Source organism: Colobus angolensis, unplaced genomic scaffold (assembly GCF_000951035.1).
Source record: "Colobus angolensis palliatus isolate OR3802 unplaced genomic scaffold, Cang.pa_1.0 Scaffold17, whole genome shotgun sequence".
Lineage (NCBI taxonomy): Eukaryota > Metazoa > Chordata > Mammalia > Primates > Cercopithecidae > Colobus > Colobus angolensis.
In genome coordinates, this window is record NW_012114821.1 from 15,478,920 (window position 1) to 15,498,540 (window position 19,621).

General features: G+C 41.0%; 2 protein-coding genes across 6 annotated transcripts in view; one reads left to right on the forward strand and one right to left on the reverse strand.

Annotated features, from left to right (window-relative positions):
* Nucleotides 1–10,772, forward strand: part of FAM49B (family with sequence similarity 49, member B) — a 106,305-nt gene extending 95,533 nt beyond the window's left edge. For 4 of the 5 annotated variants that reach the window (XM_011938178.1, XM_011938175.1, XM_011938176.1 and 1 more), the window contains 3 exons: nt 1,036–1,162; nt 3,488–3,558; nt 8,167–10,772. In XM_011938178.1, coding sequence (XP_011793568.1) covers nt 1,036–1,162; nt 3,488–3,558; nt 8,167–8,230 — 262 coding nt within the window. In that variant the 3' untranslated portion in view covers nt 8,231–10,772. The remainder of the gene's footprint in view (nt 1–1,035; nt 1,163–3,487; nt 3,559–8,166) is intronic. The other variant, XM_011938179.1, reaches the window with a different exon arrangement.
* Nucleotides 5,840–18,112, reverse strand: LOC105509068. Its single transcript, XM_011938173.1, has 3 exons — nt 17,930–18,112; nt 10,299–10,466; nt 5,840–6,459 (listed from the first exon to the last, which is right to left on the reverse strand). Exons 1-3 carry the CDS (start codon nt 18,075–18,077, stop codon nt 6,437–6,439), a joined length of 339 nt encoding a protein of 112 aa, XP_011793563.1. The 5' UTR covers nt 18,078–18,112; the 3' UTR covers nt 5,840–6,436.
* Between the last annotated feature and the right edge of the window lie 1,509 nt (nt 18,113–19,621).

The following is a 19,621-nucleotide window of genomic DNA, read 5'->3' on the forward strand; positions in this document are numbered from 1 at the left end:
ATTATTAATTGTCACTCTTTTTTTGTTTTTTTTCAACACGAACCTGAATTCTCTCTTTTTTTCTCTCCTGTCTAAAGCATTTATGATGTAGGATACAGTGTGTCCTGGCTGGATTTTTCCTGTTAGCAGGCAGAAAGAATCCCTCCTGGATTCCAGAATAATAAATACAGTCATGTGCTGCTTAATGACATTTTGGTCAACAATGGGCCACATATACGATGGTCCAAAGCACTATACTGTACATCTTCTCATTAGAAAACCTTACGAAATAGGAGGGCAACAATTATCCTAATCCTCTTCCTTCCCCCCACCACCAGCTTCAGGCAGTAAGGTCCTGGGAAATGAAGGGACACTATCCATGTGCTTGGATGTCTCTGTCTTGGTTCCGTACTCTTTCTGCTGTGATATACTGCCTTCTGTATATAGATAAAAGTTCAGTTTTCTTTTTCACAAATGAGAGGAGAATATGATTGAGTTTTAGTAAAATTGATACCCAGTAATACTATAATGTATTTAGATCAAGTTAGCCCCTAAATAGCAAACCTGCTTGCTCTATTAAGCTAGTGATTTTTCATCATAGGTGGTAACAGCCTTTATGTAGCACCCATTCTCTAAAATTGTTGCTATCAGTCTAGCATAGGAGTAATACACTAATGTGGGTGCAGGTATTATAGAAACCAGAATACATGGGTGATGACTGCTCCACTCACCATCTTCTCATCTCTCTGGGGATCTCATTGTGGAGTAAGGGGCATAATGTTAGTATCCCTTTTAGAGATCAAAGCGGCAAGTCAGCGTCAGCTTAAAGGTTAATCACCTCATTAAAGAATTTTGTATCTCTTTCAGGGGGTTGATATGGAAAGGAAAACAGACATAAGATTTGAATGTATCAGTGTAGCTACTTGTGAACATACTGCATTCAACTGATTGATAGAAATTTGAATAAAATACTCCAGAAGAGGTTTTTCTTGTGCGTGTGTTTTAAAAAGAATTTTGTAATGCACTTCTTCCATGCATATCTTATCTACTCTTCAGGGAATACAGAAGCAGATTTACAAATGAAGAGACAGTGTCATTCTGCTTGAGGGTAATGGTGGGCGTCATAATACTCTATGACCACGTACATCCAGTGGGAGCATTTGCTAAAACTTCCAAAATTGATGTAAGTTATTGTTTTATGTAAGTAATTTCAAACGAGTTTCTCCATGGAAACCATAGGATTTTATTTTATGATAAGAGCTAGCAAACTCTCACAAAACTCAGATTTATAGTTTGTGAAATGGTGGACTTTCATCTCCTCTGTCCTTGTACTGTATTTCTTGTGGCCTGTATTCAGGTGGAATAGAATGATCAAAGGATGACTGTACTGTCTATTGAGTACCTCCTGGAAGGCTTCTACTACATATTTGGCAATATAAATAAATAATTAAATATAAGAAATTTTGAATCATGTCCTTTGGCCAAAGGCCATTTCAAATAAAATGTTTATTTCAGAATACTTATAAAAAGTCAGTAGTGCTGCCAGGTGTGCTGGCTCATGCCTGTAGCCCAAGCACTTTGGCAGGCTGAAGCAGGAGGATCACTCGAGCCCAGGAGTAGAAGACCAGCCTGGACAGCATAGTGAGGACCCCATTTATACAAAAAAAGAAAAAAATTAGCCAGGTGTGGTGGCACACATTGGTAGTCACAGCTACGCTGAGAGGCTGGGAGTTGCAGCCTGCAGTGAGCCATGATCACACCACTGCATTTAGTCTGGGTGACAAGAGAGAGACCCTGTCTTGAAATTAAAAAGACAGCCAGTAGTGATGCTCCAGTGGAAAAAAATGAAGACTTTATGTATTTTCCCTCCCCTACCCAGTCATAATAATTTGTGACTATAGTTGGCTCTCTGCTTTTCTTTTCTCTGTAAAAGTTTGTATTAGAAATAGTTTTCTGATTTCTCTATGTCATAGTTTCTTTCCCCACCCTCTCACATCTGGTTCTTTAATGTTTGGTGAGAATTGTCTTCCTGTTTCCCTTTCATAGCTAGTTTAGGCTCTTAGCATTTTGGATCTCGATTACTGATTGCTAGCCAAGCTTCCTGCCTTCATGTACACCTGTCATATGTAAAGAGAAATGAGTTAATATTGACTGTATGGTTGCCATGTCCCAGGAATTTTACATTTGTTCTCCCTTTTGACTCTGAAAATACTCTTAAGGATGTTAGGTGTCATCTCCCTTTACTGACAGGGCAACTAAAGTTTAGCAGATTAAGTAATAGAATTGCTAGTAGGCCGGGTGCAGTGTCTTATGCCTGTGATCCCAGCACTTTGGCAGGCCGAGGCAGGCGGATCACCTAAAGTTAGGAGTTCAAGACCAGCCTGGCCAACATGGTGAAACCTCATCTCTACTAAAAACAGTGCAAAAATTAGCTGGGCATGGTGGCACACATCTCTAGTCCCAGGTACTTGGGAGGCTGAGGTGGGAGAATCGCTTGAACCCAGGAGGCAGAGGTTGCAGTGAGCTGAGACCGCACCATTGCACTCCAGCCTGGGTGACAGAGCGAGACTCCATCTCAAAAAAAAAAAAAATTGCTAGAAAATGGTAGAACCCACATTTCTCTGGCTTCCAAAGCCTGTGTTCGTTCTGCTGTATTATGCTTTTTTACAATAACCAGGCTAATATATGTTAAATACCATTGTCATCAAGTGGTTACCTTTTAAAATAACCTGTGAGTCCCCTGCTGCCAGGCATAACAGTTCATATGACTCTTCCTGACTTTCAGCCTCTCGTAACTCCAGGTCCAGCACTGAAAAATTCCTATCTGTGCTCTGTGTGATACTTTATTCTGTGGGGTTTCTCTACCTGAAAGCTCCTGTTTTCTTTAACATACTCATTCTGTCCTTTATTTTTTATTTTATTATTGTTTTTTGAGATGACGTCTTGCTCTGTCACCCAGGCTGGAGTGCAGTGGTGCAGTCTCGGCTTGCTGCAAGCTCCGCCTCCAGGGTTCATGCCATTCTCCTGCCTCAGCCTCTCTAGTAGCTGGGACTACAGGCGCCTGCCACCATGCCTGGCTAATTTTTTTGTATTTTTAGTAGAGACGGGGTTTCACCGTGTCAGGCAGGATGGTCTCGATCTCCTGACCTTGTGGTCTGCCTGCCTCGGCCTCCGAAAGTGCTGGGATTACAGGCGTGAGCCACCACACCTGGCCCATTCTGTCCTTTAAATCGCCACTCAGCGCCTTTTCCAGGAAGTCTTCCCTTAGCAAACCCTTTGTTTTTCATTGCATGTGTGGTACTTTAGTTTGACTGATTTTGTTCTCACTGACTAAGTGAGAATAGTAACACCTAGGTTGGGTTTTTCTCTGTTCTAAGAATAATTAATTTGACATAGTATGTTATCTCTTGGGTTCCATAGTTATGGTCTTGGTTTATTTTACTATTTGGAAAGGAATGTTACATGAAAAAAATGGCTACTTTACTTTTTCTGTTTTCTTTTTCTTTAGATGAAAGGTTGTATCAAAGTTCTTAAGGACCAACCTCCTAATAGTGTAGAAGGTCTTCTAAATGCTCTCAGGTGTGTATATGTACGCATACATATGTACAGAAAAAATCTGTAAGGAAAATGGTTTAGGTAAAGAAAATGCATTAAGTGTGAATAGGATATAAAAATAAGTGTTCAAGCTGGAAATGTGAAGATCCTATTTTGTTTACTGATAGTCTCGCTTCCAAACACTGGTGACAGTATTCTACGATGAGGAATGTGTGGGACACATGACAATAGCAGCTTCATTTTCTGGTTGAAGATTTTGGCTTTTACTTGTTGCTTCTCTTGAAACAGAGATTGCTTGTTTTTTTAATAAAAGTATTATATACCAGTTATAAATAAAATTCAGAAAATATAAATAAAAAGAAATAATGTAATCTCACCATTTTGAGATAAGCCACTATTAGCCTATAGCCTTCCAGAGTTTTTTCTTTACATATGTAGATAATAGCTCTATGTAGTAGTTATCTTTTTACAAAATAATATCATACAAAGTGGCTTGTAACTAGCTCTTTCCTCTTAATAGAACGTAATTACATTTGTGTTCAGACTTGTGTTCTGTCATTTTTATGTATTTCTTATAATAAAAATTAAGTAGTCATTATTTAATGTCTGTTCTTAGATTAGTTTTACTTAAGTTAGTTGCTCAAACTTCTACGAATGCCAGACATTATTTATTTATTTATTTAGAGATGGAGTCTTGCTCTGTCACCCAGGCTAGAGTACAGTGGCACGATCTTGGCTTATTGCAACCTCCACCTCCCGGGTTCAAGTGATTCTGCTGCCTCAGCCTCTTGAGAAGCTGGGATTACAGGCGTGTGCCTGTATTTTCTATTTTTAATAAACACGGCATTTCACCATGTTGACCAGGATGGTCTCAAACGCCTGACCTCAAGTGATCCACCCACCTCGGCCTCCCAAAGTGCTGGGATTATAGGCGTGAGCCACTGTGCCCAGCTGCTAGAACATTTTTAAATGAAAATCTCAGTATTTTATAATATTTGACTACAGAGATTTAATTGGTAATATTCACATGACATAAAAGATGACATCTCATTACTTGATTTTTTGGGGGTTTAAACACAAAAATTACATGAACACAGAAATATTTATAGAATGATATTTACCACATAAAATGTAGGCTGTATCATTTCAGCTAAGTGGAACCTTCAAATGATTTTATTAAGATTATGAAAAAATGTTTAAAAATAGTTTTTAAAAGATTATGGGAAATGTTGCATAAGCGGTTACTGCCTGAATAAAGGTGATCTATTCTAAATGAACATCAGTAAGATTAAGGAACATAATTTAAAATCCTTATAATGTCAAACTATTTTAACCATAAGCCTAGTTTTTAGAATTCTGTATTCTTGCGGTTTTTACAATGTATATTTCAGTGTTTTTGCCAATATTTAATGATATCATGAGTCTTTCCTCCTTGATTTCTTTCTGAATACTCCCTGTGTCTCAGGCAGCCTGATTTTTCTCCCAAGCCTTTGTCTTTTTGATGGGTCAGGCTCTTTGAAGCCAGCAAGTGGCAGGAAATCTTTGTTAAAAACTTAGAGGTAATTGAGATCTAGGAGGTTTTAGGATTCTTTCTTCAGCTTGAAGGTAGTATGCCTAACTCAGAATCCTACTTTTCACTTTAAGGGTAGTTCAGTTTCCTTTTCCTTAGAATGAAAGCAGAGGAGGGCAGTGATGGCCAGTGAAAGGGTTGAAGTCTCCCACAGAGTAATCTGTGTTTGAGGGAGAGGGGAGGGAAGGAAAGCAACATGGAGGCAAGAGTCACCTGTCAGTTTGGTACATTTTCTTTCCTTTGTAATAGATAATGGAAACTAGAAAATAAAATGTTGCTTTTAGAAACAACAAAATCAGGTCTGACTTGGGACTCAGGCACTTTCCTTTTAAACAAATACCCTAGCTGATACAGATAATGCTGATACTTTGAAAAATATTTCTTAAAGTAAATCCATCTCTAGCCTTTAATATGTTTTACTGAGAGCATATGTTTAGAAAGCATTTTGTAGCCCCAGAAGTACTACACGAGTGTTACACACCTCCACCAAATAGAACTTAGTGACCAAAAGATTTTAAATGAGAGAGTAATTCCATATGCATGTATATGTTTGTTTTGAATGCTTTTCTGTAGTAATTATTTATATAGAACTTCCTGTGCTACTAAGAGAAGGCATCAAGTCATATGTCCATTTTACAGGTGGAAAAATGGAACCATATACATTTAATCATAAGAGGGAAAGAAAGAGAACTGGGAGTTCAGGTTCAGTAGTAGATAATTGTCTTCTTTATTAAATTTAAGAGTAAAGGTAAATAATAATTGGTTTTCTTTAGTAGAACAGTCATGCACTTGGAAAAACATTTTGTTTTTGTGCACAAAGGAAAATAACGCCGTATATCTTCATGTTTTATTTTTTTTAGCATATATTAGATAATATTGGCCTTGATAAATGAGTGCGGTGATGCAGTGTGCTCTGGATTGGCTTTGTCCAAAGAGGGAAGCTAAGATCACATCCCACAGAAGAAACGAGAACTTGCATCATGGGTAGAGAGGAAAACACTTAGCACTCCTCGAATAGTACAGTACATTGCTGAGTAGTGATACTTTTAAATACTCTGCAGTAGAAATTTTACTGTGCACATTACTTGGCTCTTTCCACTATTTAGTTGTATAAAGAAGTGGGTGAGAAACAAATGAAGAAATGGATTTTGAGAACTTCGAGACATCTGTAGGATTTCGTGTAATTGCGTATACTTTACATAAAGAGAACAAAAAGGTTAAATCCTTGCAACATCACTTAGCATTTAATGTAAATATTCCTTTATGGATTTTTTTTCTTTCCAACCTGGCTGCTTATTTTTCTTCCTTCCACAAATATTTGTTGAGCAGCAATTATGTGCCAGGCACTCTGATACCTATTCAAAAACATGAAAACAGTTTGGGAGTGACTTCTCAGTAACATTGTAGACAGTATATCAGGTACTTAATAAGCATTCTTCAGTTTTTAAATTAATTGGAAATGAACCTAATAGGAATTGGGTTTAAATTTCTTAAACACAGAAAGATGATCTGTGTGGACCTGCTGAAAAGGATGTAGTCCTAGCTGGGCATGGGCACACACCTGTCATCCCAGCTACTTGTGAGCCCAAGGCAGGAGGATTACTTGGGCTCGCAATTGCCCAAGCCCAGGAATTGAAGGCCAGCCAGGGTATTATAGCCAGACCTTGTCTCTAGAAAAAAAGATCTAGTCCTTAAGATTATATGTGGAATTCTTGTGAACCAAATTAGTCTGTCTGGGTTATCTCCAAAATACAGTCCACACCCACACATTGAACACCTGTCTCCATGCTGCTGTAATCTGGCCCAAGCCTTGACATCTGATCATCTCGCACTTGGTGCTCAGTAACAGCCCCCTTATTTAATGCCTCCCTGCTGCTCCTTCTGTTCCCCACAGCTCACCCTCAACAGCCAGAATGATAAAACTTAAGTGACATCACACCCCTCTCCTGCTTAATATGCTCCACTGGCTTTTATTGCACTTAAAATAATCTCCAGACTCCTTACTATGTGTAGCTTTTGGGTGTCCATGTGAGATGGTCTTTCCCTGTCTCTGTATGTAGCCTCTTCTTGTTATACTTCTCTTCTTGTTATACTCCTTTGCTGCTAGGCTTTACCTTGTCACTAATATTAGTGTATCATTATCTTTCTCCGTCTGCTGGGTTGTAAGCTCCTTGAACAGTGCCTGAGACATAGGCTTGCTTAGTGGATTTTTACCGCTTAAGGGAATACTGTCGTGAATCTCTATAATTATCACTCTTTGTGATTCTTTTTTTGAATTCTTATGTTGGATTTGCATGCATGTAGCAAAACACATGCCTAGAAATAAGGCACTTGGAGAATTGAGACATTTTAGAGATATAACAGCTGTAGTAATTGACGCATCTTAAATACAGAATAGAACAGGGGTTGGAATACTTTTCTGTAAAGAGCCAGGGAGTAAGTAGATATTAAAGGCTTTGTGGACCACATGGTTTCTCTCATAGCTCCTCACCTCTGCCACCATAGCAAGAAGGTAACCATAGATGGTACATGAATGAATCAACATGTGTGTTTCAATAAAATGTTTGTATGTAAGCACTGAAATTTGAATTTCGTAGAATTTCCACAATAACACATGAAATATTACTATTTCTTTTTTTGTCTTCCTTTGCCCACCCGCCCCCGCCCCCCAGTCATCCAAAAGGTTAAAAAATAGACTTAGCTCACAGTCCATACAAAAATTGGTGGTTTGGATGGCCCATGGGCTATAATTTGCCAGCCTCTTGGATAGAACAGCATTTTCTTCTGAGTGAGAAGTTACAGCTAATTGTTTACTTAAGAGGTTAACCAATCATCTCAGCAAATGTAGTTGTAATTCAGTTAAATAGCTACTGGCTATTCAGTTAGAAAGGGAGTGAGGATGACAGGCTGTGCAGAACCTGAACAGGGTTAAAGCTACAATGAGAAGCCATAATTTTGAGAGTTTTGCTGAGACCAATTTCCCATCCTGTCATAATTAGAGAACCTGATACTGATTCTTTTTTAAGTTCCTAAAACCAATCTTTTTCCTTTCCTTTTTTTAGGTACACAACAAAACATTTGAATGATGAGACTACCTCCAAGCAAATTAAATCCATGCTGCAATAACAATTCTGGAATAAGCACCTGCTGTAGACAGAAGACAGTATTCTGCAATGACTGAGAATGCACAGTTTTTTAGTGATTGCAATTACTATCTCATTTATTCTTGCTTTTATTTCTTTCCTCTGTTCCTCTTCCCTCTTTTTTAATCATGTTCTTGTTCTTAAGACTTCTTTTCTGTGCCAAAATTAGTAAAGTTACACTCTGAAGGGATATCATCCTTTCAAACAGGCCATCTAAGGCAGCTAATTATGCATTGCATTGGGGTCTCTACTGAGAAAAATTCTGTGACTTGAACTAAATATTTTTAAATGTGGATTTTTTTTGAAACTAATATTTAATATTGCTTCTCCTGCATGGCAAAACTGCCTATTCTGCTATTTAAAAACCCTCAATGACTTTATTTTCTACTGCCGCCTTTTTCATGTGCAACCAAAATGAAAATGTTTAAATTAACTGTGTTGTACAAATGGTACCCAACACAAACTTTTTTTAAATTAGTAATACTTTTGTTTAAAGTTTTAAGTTTGCATTTTGACTTTTTTTGTAAGGATGTATGTTGTGTGTTTAACCTTTATTAACTAACGTTAAAAACTGTGATGTGTGCGTAGAATATTACGTATGCATGTTCATGTCTAAAGAATGGCTGTTGATGATAAAATAAAAATCAGCTTTCATTTTTCTAAGTGTGGCTTGGTTTACTGATGTTTTGTTTTTAGGCTTCTAAAGTTTTCCCCATGTATGTTTTTATGGAATGCATATATACTTTACATGATTTTTTCTTTTAGGGGAGAGCCGGGTCTTTTCATTAGAATTTTTATCATTGTCTATGTATATAATTTTAATTGCCTTTAAAATTTTGCTAAGTATATTAAGACCAGTGATCTTTTCATTAACTGGACTTCTATTCTTGATTTACTCTTGTATGGATGTAGTAATGAAAGGAAAACCGCATCCTAGCTTGATTCTCCGAGAGTGGGTAGCAACGTGAAGGCAGAGTAGCCCTTTAATCCTGGAAAGAGAGTGATTATAAGAGGGACTTCCTAGGAGAAAAGCAGAGGCCACAATCTCACTAGTGGTGGAAAACTAACATGTTTTTCAGTTTGAGATCATAAAACCTAAATCATGAAATCTAAATCTTACGGTTGGAAGAAACTGCTTAAAGGTTGTCTAGTTCAACCATGCCAGTGTTTTAAATATTTAGGAATATCCGAGGTATAATACAATTAAAATGCTTAACCATGGAAGAGAGTCACAGAGGCTTCCATCAGACCCTTCTGAATTAATAGGGCCAGATCATGGCACACACAGCTTCTCAAGATCACATCCCTGCTGATCTCTCTGGCCCTCCTGCTCACTGCTCCCCCCACTTCACACCCTGTTCTGCAGCCAGGCCCTACTGCTTGCTGTTCACAAATTGTCCCATGTGATGTCACTTCCTTAACTCTGGTCTGGCTGGTACCTGAACCTGACATTCCCTTCCTGCCCTTGTGACCATCTAATGAACGCCAGCTTTCATCTTTGAAGGGTTATCTTCTATTACCTCCTTCATGGAGCCTTCTGGATAACATTGGCCATATCCTTCTAGGCATCTTCTCAGAATAGTGTAATGGGCTGAATAGTGACCCCCAGGAGATACATTCACTGGGAACCTGCACGTGTGACCTTATTTGGAAAAAGTTTTTGCAGATGAAATCAAGGATCGGGAAATGAGATCAACCTGTGGTAGGGTGGGCCCTGAATTCAATGACCAGCTCTTAGAAAAGAAGGGGAAATAGACATACAGAGCTGAAGGCCATGTGAAGATGGAGGCAGAGATTAGAGCAATGCATCTATGAGCCAAAGAACCCTAAGAATTGGAAGTCGCTAGAAGCTAGGAAAGAAGCTTGTCACAGATTATCTCAGAGTCTGGAGAAGGAACCAGCCCTACCAGTATCTTGATTTCAGACATCTGGCCTCCAGGATTGTGAGGGAATAAGTTTCTGTTGTTTTAAGCCATGCAGTTTGTGGTATTTTGGTACAGCAGCCTTAAGAATCTGATACATGTATCTCGTAAGACATCTCTGATACTTACCTGCGCTTGTGGCTGTGTTTTCTGATTCTATAAGAGCCGTAGTATCTGGATACTGGAAAGTCTGCGAACTTGAGAGAAAGGCCATGTCTGATTTTCCTTCAGTGCCCCAAGGAAGGATCTTGCACAGCACCCGGATTTGGAGAGGTGCCAAGTGAATGCTTCGATGGACTGAATGAATACAAATCAAAATAATGACGCAGCTGGAATGGATGCAGTAAGATTGCTGTGCGCTATGCAGTTCACATAGTTCACACTCTGCACGTTGAAGAATAAGTGGACAAATCTCTTTAGCCCGGGGGCTAGCAAACCGGTCTTTGGGCCAGTTTACCCACCATCTGTTTTTGTACAGCTTGTGAGCTATAAATGGTTTTTAAAAAGGTTGAATACAATGAAAAGAATAATATTTTGTGGCATGAGAAAAGCATATGAAATTCAAATTTTAGTGTTCATAAATAAAATTTTATTGGAACCTAAGCCTCACTCATTTGTTGACACATTTATCGAGACTTTTGCACAACAGCAGAATTGAGTTGTGACAAAGACGATATGGCCCTCAAAAGCTAAAATATCTTTACTGTCTGGCCCTTTCCAGAAAGAATGTTCCTCTCCCTCCACTAGATCCAAGAGTAGGGTTATCTGACAACATAGTGTGATGGACGGCGAGGGCTGCGGCCGCAAGATGATTCAACTTCAGATCTAGTACTTGCTATTCAGATTGCCAGAGAGAGCAAGCAGGCATCTTCTCTGCCAACTCTATCTGTAGTTCTCATGTCTGTCCTTATTCGGGGGTAGGCATGATCTCAGCCAGTGTATTAGTCCATTTTCACACTGCTTATAAATACACATCCAAGACTGGGCAATTTATGAAAGAGGTTTAATTGACTTAAAGTTGCGTGTGACTGGGGAGGCCTCACAATCATGGGAGAAGGTGAAAGGCACATCTCACTTGATGGCAGACGAGAGAAGAGAGTTTTTGCAGAAAAACTCCCCGTTAAAATAACCATCAGATCTCAGGAGACTTACTGTCATGAGAACAGCACGGGAAAGGCCTGCCCTCATTATTCAGTGACTTCCCACTGGGTCCCTCCCACAACACGTGGGAATTCAAGATGAGATTCGGGTGGGGACACAACCAAACCGTGCCAGCCAGGATTAATTACTGCCCACTGGAGGAAGGCGTGAGTCTGCTCTGGTGTGGGCAAATCCTTTGAACCCCAGTCTTGTCTCTAAAACGCACCTGGTTAGTGTGTCTCTACTCACCTATGCCCCGGCTTTTCTTCACAATTTAGAGAAATCCATTGCCTCATCCCTTCCACCAGACATGCCCGTAATTAACTCACCACTGCCCCGTTTCCACAGCCCTCAACATAGATAAGTGGAACTTCTCAACTTGCTGGCTGCTTTAGAGATTTGGGCTAAGAAGCGTTCTGGACCATTTTAAGATTGCTGCAAGTATTTTAGACTTGTCATAAGGATTAATGACATTTTTACTCAAATCTAGGTCTTTTGAGTTGAAATGTCATTCTGGTTCCATTTGAGATTGCAGTTAACTGCAGTTTTGAAGTTCTTACTGTTGGAAGCACATTTCAAACTTCAGAGTAAGATTCAATCATAGAACATGCAATGCAAAGATCTGTGGGTCAAGGGTCAGGAGACCTAAGCCATTATCTCTTCTTTGAAACTATTTTCCTCATCAGTAAAATGAGAGAATTGAAACAGATGATCTCTAACACTGATTCCATGTCTTATATACTGTCTGCAAAGGCAGTAGTAGTGTGAATACTTAAAAGACAGGCTTTAGGCAGTGGAGTGTAGTTTATTCTGGTCTCCCTCTTTAACTCCATGTGACTTTGGGCGAATCTCATGTGTCCTCATAACAGGGAATACTCAAAATACCTACCTCTCCAGCATGGTCCTGAGAATTGTGCTAGTTTAATGCCCACAATGTCCTATGCATATCAGAAGTTTTATTCTGGCCATCATGACATTTGACTACATTAAACACAGTAGGTATTATATCTATTAACATGCACTGTTTCCCATTCTAGAGTACAGTAGTAGTTTCACTACTTTCCTCAGTCCAAGTGGGTGCTAGGCAAACCTGCACAATTTTTTGTTTGTTTTGTTTTGAGACAGAATCTCGCTCTGTCGTCGTCCTGGCATGTACAGTGAAATGTTCTGGTTGGATGTATCTAGGATGAGTCTCTAATCTCCTCTCCTCTGAGCTGTGGTGGCATTTTGTTCACTCGTCTGTGATAGCACTGGACATTGAAGCCAGCATCTTACTGCAGTGGGCACCAGGGAACCACAGAAGGTTTGTGAGCAGGGCAGCCACCCAGTGCACAGGACCCAAGGCCCACAATATATATTGAAGGACCACGAAAACATTTCACTATATTTTAAAATCAGAAGGAAAAAAAATACACTTGTAGGTCTAAGAGAATGACTTAATGCCTAAGAAAAAAAGTATTAATGTATTCTTTATACCAACACAGTCTTGTGATAATTTTTCATCTTTTTCTGGAGGAAAGGCCCCACGAAGGCCAAAGTGTTTGGGGTCCCTGAGAGTCACAAGCATGGGGAGCAGGAGGCAACGACCCAAGTGGGGCTTGTTTCTGGGGGTGCCAGAGGTGTGCCCGCTGGGCAGTGGGGAGGAGTCAGGGAGGGGACAGCTGCGCAGGTGCCACCCAAAGTCAGGTTCCGCCTCAGGTGGGCGGGACCAAGGGAGAGGGTCTCCAAAGGCCGCAGGGCCAGAGAGGGGTGGGGTGAGGGCAGGGATGGGGAGGCGGCTACTCTCATGCCCCTTGGCCTGCCCTCCTGAGAGGGGCCACCTGAAGTACCACCTAAGTCCGGACCTTTGGCAACCCTATACCTGAGGCTCTGGGTCACTGCTCACAAGCCCAGGCTGTGCCCCACGTGGGACCTTGCTGGCACCCCTGGCCAGGCCATAGGCAGCCACCACCACACCCAGCTAACTTTTTAAATTTTTTTCGAGATTATTTTATTTTATTGTATTTATTTATTTATTTTTATTTTTATTTATTTATTTTTAAATTTTTTATTTTTTTGAGATGGAGTCTCACTCTGTCATCCAGGCTAGAGTGCAGTGGCGTGATCTCGGCTCATGGCAACCTCTGCCTCCCAGGTTCAAGCAATTCTCCTGCCTAAGCACCCTGAGTAGCTGTGATTACGGGCACCCACCACCACGTCCAGCTAATTTTTGTATTTTTAGTAGAGACAGGATTTCGCCATGTTAGCCAGGTTAGTCTTAAACTCCGACTTCAGGTGATTCCTCCTTGGCCTCCCAAAGTGTGGGATTACAGGTGTGAGCCACTGAGCCCAGCCACCGCTAACTTTTTATTTTTTGTAGTGATGGGCTCTCACTGTGTTGCCCAGGCTGGTCTTAAACTCCTGGGCTCAAGTGATCCTCCTGCTTGGCCTCCCATAGTGCTGGGATTATAAGCATGAGCCACCGCACCTGGCCACAATCAATCTGAGAACATTTCATCACCCCCAAATAGACCCTCCTCCCTCCTTGCCATCCCCTTTCCCTCCTGGCCCACCCCATTCTTACTAGCACTGGCCTTGAGGCAGGAGATCAGCAGGACTTGTTTTCCCCACCTTGGTCACCACCCTGTTGATCAAAGCAGAATGTATTAATAGCAGAGAAACTAGCCCACATCAGCTAGGACCAAGCAGGCCATGAAAGTGACCTATTGTTGCTCTAATTGTTCATTATACACTAATTATAATACATTTGCATAAGACCACCCTACCAGTGCCATAGCAGTTTATGATGTCATGGCAGTAATCTGGAAGTTACCTTATATAGTTCTGGGAACTCCCCGCCCCTTTTCCAGAAAGTTTGTGAATAACCTGCCCCTTATTTAGCATATAATTGAGTGTGGGCATAAATATAGCCAGCAGTCCACCAGTGCTGCTCTGGGCCTCTCTGCCTATGGGGTAGCTCTACTTTGTGGAACAGCTATTTTGCTGTATGCTGTTGCTCTAATAAACATTCTTTCATCCTTTTTTTTGAGACAGGTTCTCACTCTGTTGCCTAGGCTGGAGTGCAGTGGGATGGTCATGGCTCACTGCATCCTCCCACCTCAGCCTCCTGAGTAGCTGGGACTATAGACGTGTGCCACCAGCTGGGCTAATTTTTGTATTTTTAGCAGAGACGGTGTTGCACCATGTTGCCCAGGCTGATCTTGAACTTCTGGGCTCAAGTGATCTACCCATCTTGGCCTCCCAAAATACTGGGATTACAATAGTGAGCCACCACGCCCGGCTGAACTTTCTTTCTTTCACTGCAAGCTTGTTCTTGAATTCTTTCTTAGGTGAAGCCAAGAACTCTCCCCGAGTGAGCCCCAATTTTGGGGTTCACCTGCATCAGTCTCTGTGGATTTGCCCATTCTGGATATTTCACACAAGATATGGTCCTTTGTGTCTGTCATCTCTTAAGTAAAAAGCTTGTGTTGCTGATCAATTGCTGAGTCTTAGAAAGTATCCACGGATTGACCATGGAAGATGAGGATCTGGGGCCCCCTCTCTCTGTACCGTGCACAAGTCCCGTCCCTCATCTTTCCAGTGGAGTTACACTGGTTTCCCCTCACCCACCTGGCCATGTTCCAAGGCCCTCAGTGGATGCTGGCAACCACAGATAGTAGCGACCCCTGATTCTGTTGTTTTTTCTGATCAGATAACCCCTACAGCTACTGAGTGACTGATGGGCAAGTAGTGTAGACAGTGTGAAGATGCTCAACAGAGGGATGATTCATGTCCCCACAGGACAGAGGAGGACAGCACAAGATTTTATTACGCTACTCAAAACAGTGTGCAATTGAAAACTTATTAATTGCTTATTTTTTGAATTTTCCATTGAAGATTTTTGGGGTAACTGAAACCACTAAAGCAAAACCTTAGAGACTACTATACATCCTAATTTCCTGTGTTCATTAAAAGACTAAAAATGCTATTCGTGTATTAGTAAACTGTGATTTTTTTCCTTTCTTTGTGAATTTTTGTTTTACTTCTTTTGTCCTTTTCTTTTTGCTTTTCCCCTTGTTTTCTATGTACTTATGTATATCTAATTAAATTCAAACTCTGCCAATTGCATAACTCTCCTAATATGCTCAGATTCAAGGTATTAATTTTGCTTCCTGGAGAAATCTCTTAGGAACTTAGTATCATCTTGGGAATTCCTCTGTCTCTGATCTACATAAATCTCCTTTTCCTAGTGTCCAATGTCTTCTTATTGGATTTCTTTTAACTTTGGTATGTCACACCCTCTTATAGGTTTCTGGTAATGCAAACATGGGAAGCATTAAAAAAAAAAAAGGATTTGTCTGAAAATGTCCTTATTCTAGCTTCAAGCTTGGTATAGAATTCTAGGTTGGAAATAATTTTCCCTCAAATTTAGGAAGGGATTACTTCTAGTTTGGTTGTAGTTTAAAGTCATTCTCACACATGGTCTTTTGTAAGTAACTTTTCTTCTTCTCTCTGGATTTGTACATTGTTTGAATGTTCTGAAATGTCATGAAAATATGTTTTGTTGTCAACCCAACTTCCTCCATTTGTGTCAGGAACCTGATGGGCTCTTAGACCTGGAAACTCACATCTTAAGTATGGAATATTTTCTTGAATTATTTTGTTGATGATTTCCTCTCCATTTTTAAAAATGTATGTGTTCTCTTATTTTGGGACTTGTTTCATTCAGATGTTAGGCTTACTGAACAGCTGCTCTAAAAGTCTTGTTTCTCTCCTATTTTTAATCTTTTGGGTTTTTACTCCACTTTTTAGGAAGCTACCTCAATTTCATCTTCTAACCCCTCTATTGGATTTTTTATTTCTCCCATCAGAGTCTGAATTTCTAAAAGTTCTTTTTATGTTCTCTCAGTGTTCATTTAAAAATGTCATCTTGTTATTATTGCAATAACTTTTTCTTCTATTTCTCTGAGGATGTTAATGATGAAAAAAATACAATATATGCTTTCTTCTTTCTGCATGCATTCCTCCGATCTGCTTTTTTGGTTTGTTTTGGTCTCTGTCTGTTTCTGAGATGTCTGGTGATCTTTCTCTGCTCCCACTTAGGAGAGGGGTGTTAAAAAGCATATTGGGAGTACTGAGCAGATGAGTGGCGCTTATTAACAGTGAGCTTCACCAAAGGCCAGTGGTGCCGACTTGGTTGAGATTAGAATCAGTGTTTTTGAACTTTTCAATGCTCTTATCACAGAGCAATTAAACCAGAATTGTGGGGTGGACCCCAGGCATCAGTTTGTTTTTTTTTAAAGCTCCCCAGTGGATTCCTATCTGCACCTAGGGCTGAACCCTCTGCTAAGGGTTTCAAACTATCTGCCCCGCTGTTTCCTCAGGGAAATCAGATTCTCAGGGAAACCAGATGTCTGTATCAGTTGGTCTTTTTCTTAAACTGAGTCCCCAGGGAGGAATCTTCCAGTCTTCTGCCTGGAAGGCAAAATCCTGGCTGCTGGCCATGTGGGAACCCAGTAGAAGCCGGGCTGGATGGAAGTAGCCTTACAAGTGTAAATAATCACTTATTCCTTTCTTTTCATTTCTTTCCTTTTTTTGAGACAGGGCTTCACACCTGTTGCCCAGGCTGGAGTGCAATGGCATGATCTCAGCTCACTGCAACCTCTGCCTCCTGGGCTCAAGCGATTCTCCCACCTCAACCTCCTAAGTAGCTGGGATTACAGGAGCACACCACCATACCAGGCTAATTTTTATATTTTTAGTGGAGATGGGAGTTTCACCATGTTGGCCACGCTGGTCTCGAACTCCGGAGCAATCCTCCTACCTCGACCTCCCAAAGTGCTGGTATTACAGGTGTGAGCCACTGTGCCTGGCCTATTCCTTTATTTTCAGTTTGATACCATTGTTCACAGTTGTGCCAGGTGATCCCCAGCCTAGTGACTCTGTCTTCTGCTCAAGTAAGGGAGGGGCAGTCTTCAGCTATGGAGTAAGGGAGATCTGAAGATCTGATCTGTTTCTTAACAATACTTTTTCAAAGATTATTTTAGCCTCTGTGCCCCTGACCCCCAATTTCCTCCCATGACCCCCTCCCTGAGATACTGGATCCTCTGGAGGACTCTGCAGTCTGTGGCCTGCAAGAAACGGGCTGCACAGCAGGAGGTGAGTGGTGGGTGAGCGAGTGAAGCTTCATCTATATTTACAGCCACTCCCCATCACTCACATTAGCACCTGAACTCCACCTCCTGTCAGATCAGCAGAGGCATTAGATTCTCATAGGAGCGTGAATCCTCTTGTGAACTGTGCATTTGAGGGCCCTAGGTTGTGTGCTCCTTATGAGAATCTAATGCCTGATGATCTGTCACTGTCTCCCATCACCTCAAGATGGGACTGTCCAGTTGCAGGAAAACAAGCTCAGGGCCCCCACTGATTCTACCTTATAGTGAGTTGTATAATTATTTCATTATATATTACAATGTAATAATAATAGAAATAAAGTGCACAATAAATGTAATGCACTTGAATCATCCTGAAACCATTCTCCCAAAATCTGTGGAAAAATTGTCTTCCAGGAAACTGGTCCCTGGTGTCAAAAATGTTGGGGACTACTGCTCTCTAGGCTCTAGGGGAGAATACTTCCTTGCCTCTTCCTGGCTTCTGGTGGATGCCGGCATCCTTGGTGCTCCTGGGCTTGTATGCATCACTCCAACCTCTGCCTCCATCTTCACATGGCCTTCTCTTCTCTGAGGGTCTCTGTATTTCCATCTGCTCTTCTGTAAGGACACCAGTCATTGGATTAGGGCCCACTTTCACTCAGGATGTCCTGTTAAAGAAAAATTTATTCAAGACTCTTATTAAAGAATGGTTTGAAGGACTTTATACAGGACCATTGCCATAGGCATAGGGACCCCTAAAGTGGGGTTTTGCAGTAGAGGAGAGAGGTTAGGCTTAACACCAAATACAACAAAGGAAAGTGGGAATTTATAGTCAAGTAACAGAGTAGTGCGGTCTGTGGATGGAAAATTGTTTAGAGGAAACATCAGGGGAATTCTTGCTAAACAGACTGATATGGTTTGGCTGTGTCCCCACTCAAATTTCATCTTGAATTATACTTCCATAATTCCCACGTGTTGTGGGAGGGACCTGGTGGGAGATAATTTTAATCTTGGATGGGGCAGTTTCCCCCACAGTGTTCCCACAGTAGTAAATAAATCTCACTAGGTCTGATGGTTTTATCAGGGATTTCTGCTTTTGCATCTTCCTCATGTTCTCTCGCCACCACCTTGTAAGAAGTGCCTTTCACCTCCCACTATGATTCTGAGATCTCCCCAGCCATGTGGAATAGTAAGTCCAATTAAACTTCTTTTTCTTCCCAGTCTTGGGTATGTCTTTATCAGCAGTGTGAAAATGGACTAATACAGTAAATTATTACTAGTAGAGTGGGACATTCCTGAAAAGATATCCAAAAATGTGGAAGTGACTTTGGAACTGGGTAACAGGCAGAGGTTGGAACAGTTTGGAGGCCTCAGAAGAAGACAGGAAAATGCGGGAAAGTTTGGAACTTCTTAGAGACTTGTTGAATGGCTTTAACCAAAAGCTTCATAGTGGTATGGACAATAAGGTCCAGGCTGAGGTGGTCTCAGATGGAGATGAGGAACTTGTTAGGAACTGGAGCAAAGGTGACTTTTGTTATGTTTTAGCAAAGAGACCAGCAGCATTTTGCCCCTGCCCTGGAGATTTGTGGAACTTTGAACTTGAGAGAGATGATTTAGGGTATCTAGTGGAAGAAATTTCTAAGCAGCAAAGCATTCAAGAGGTGACTTGGGTGCTGTTAAATGCATTCAGTTTTATAAGGGAAACAAAGCATAAAAGTTTAGAAAATTTGCAGCCTGACAATGTGATAGAAAAGAAAAACCCATCTTCTGAGGTGAAATTCAAGCTGGTTGCAGAAATTTGCATAAGTAACAAGGAGTCAAATGTTAATCCCCAAGACAATGGGGAAAATGTCTCCAAGGCATGTTGGATGTCTTCCCAGGGGCCTAGGAGAAAATGATTTCATGGGCTGGGCCTTGCTTTCTGCAGCCTAGGGACTTCGTGCCCTGAATCCCAGCTGCTTCAGCCGTGGCTGAAAGGGGCCAACATAGAGCTCACGTCATGGCTTCAGAGGGTGCAAGCCCCAACCCTTGGCAGATTCCACGTGGTGTTGAGTCTGTGAGTGAACAGAAGTCAAGAACTGGAGTTTGGGAACCTCTGCCTAAATTTCAGAAGATGTACGTAAATGCCTGGATGCCCAGGGAGAAGTTTGCTGCAGACGTGGGACGCTCATGGAGAATTGC

What these genes read in the sequence shown, in the direction of transcription:
- LOC105509068 (XM_011938173.1), bottom strand. Translation starts at nt 18,077, where the DNA reads ATGACTGGTGTCCTTACAGAAGAGCAGATGGAAATACAGAGACCCTCA. An exon ending in CCACCAGAAGCCAGGAAGAG is followed by an intron (nt 10,467 to 17,929) that starts GCAAGGAAGTAT and finishes GTATTCATTCAG; the next exon opens with TCCATCGAAGCATTCACTTG. An exon ending in AAACACAGCCACAAGCGCAG is followed by an intron (nt 6,460 to 10,298) that starts GTAAGTATCAGA and finishes GTTTTTGAATAG; the next exon opens with GTATCAGAGTGCCTGGCACA.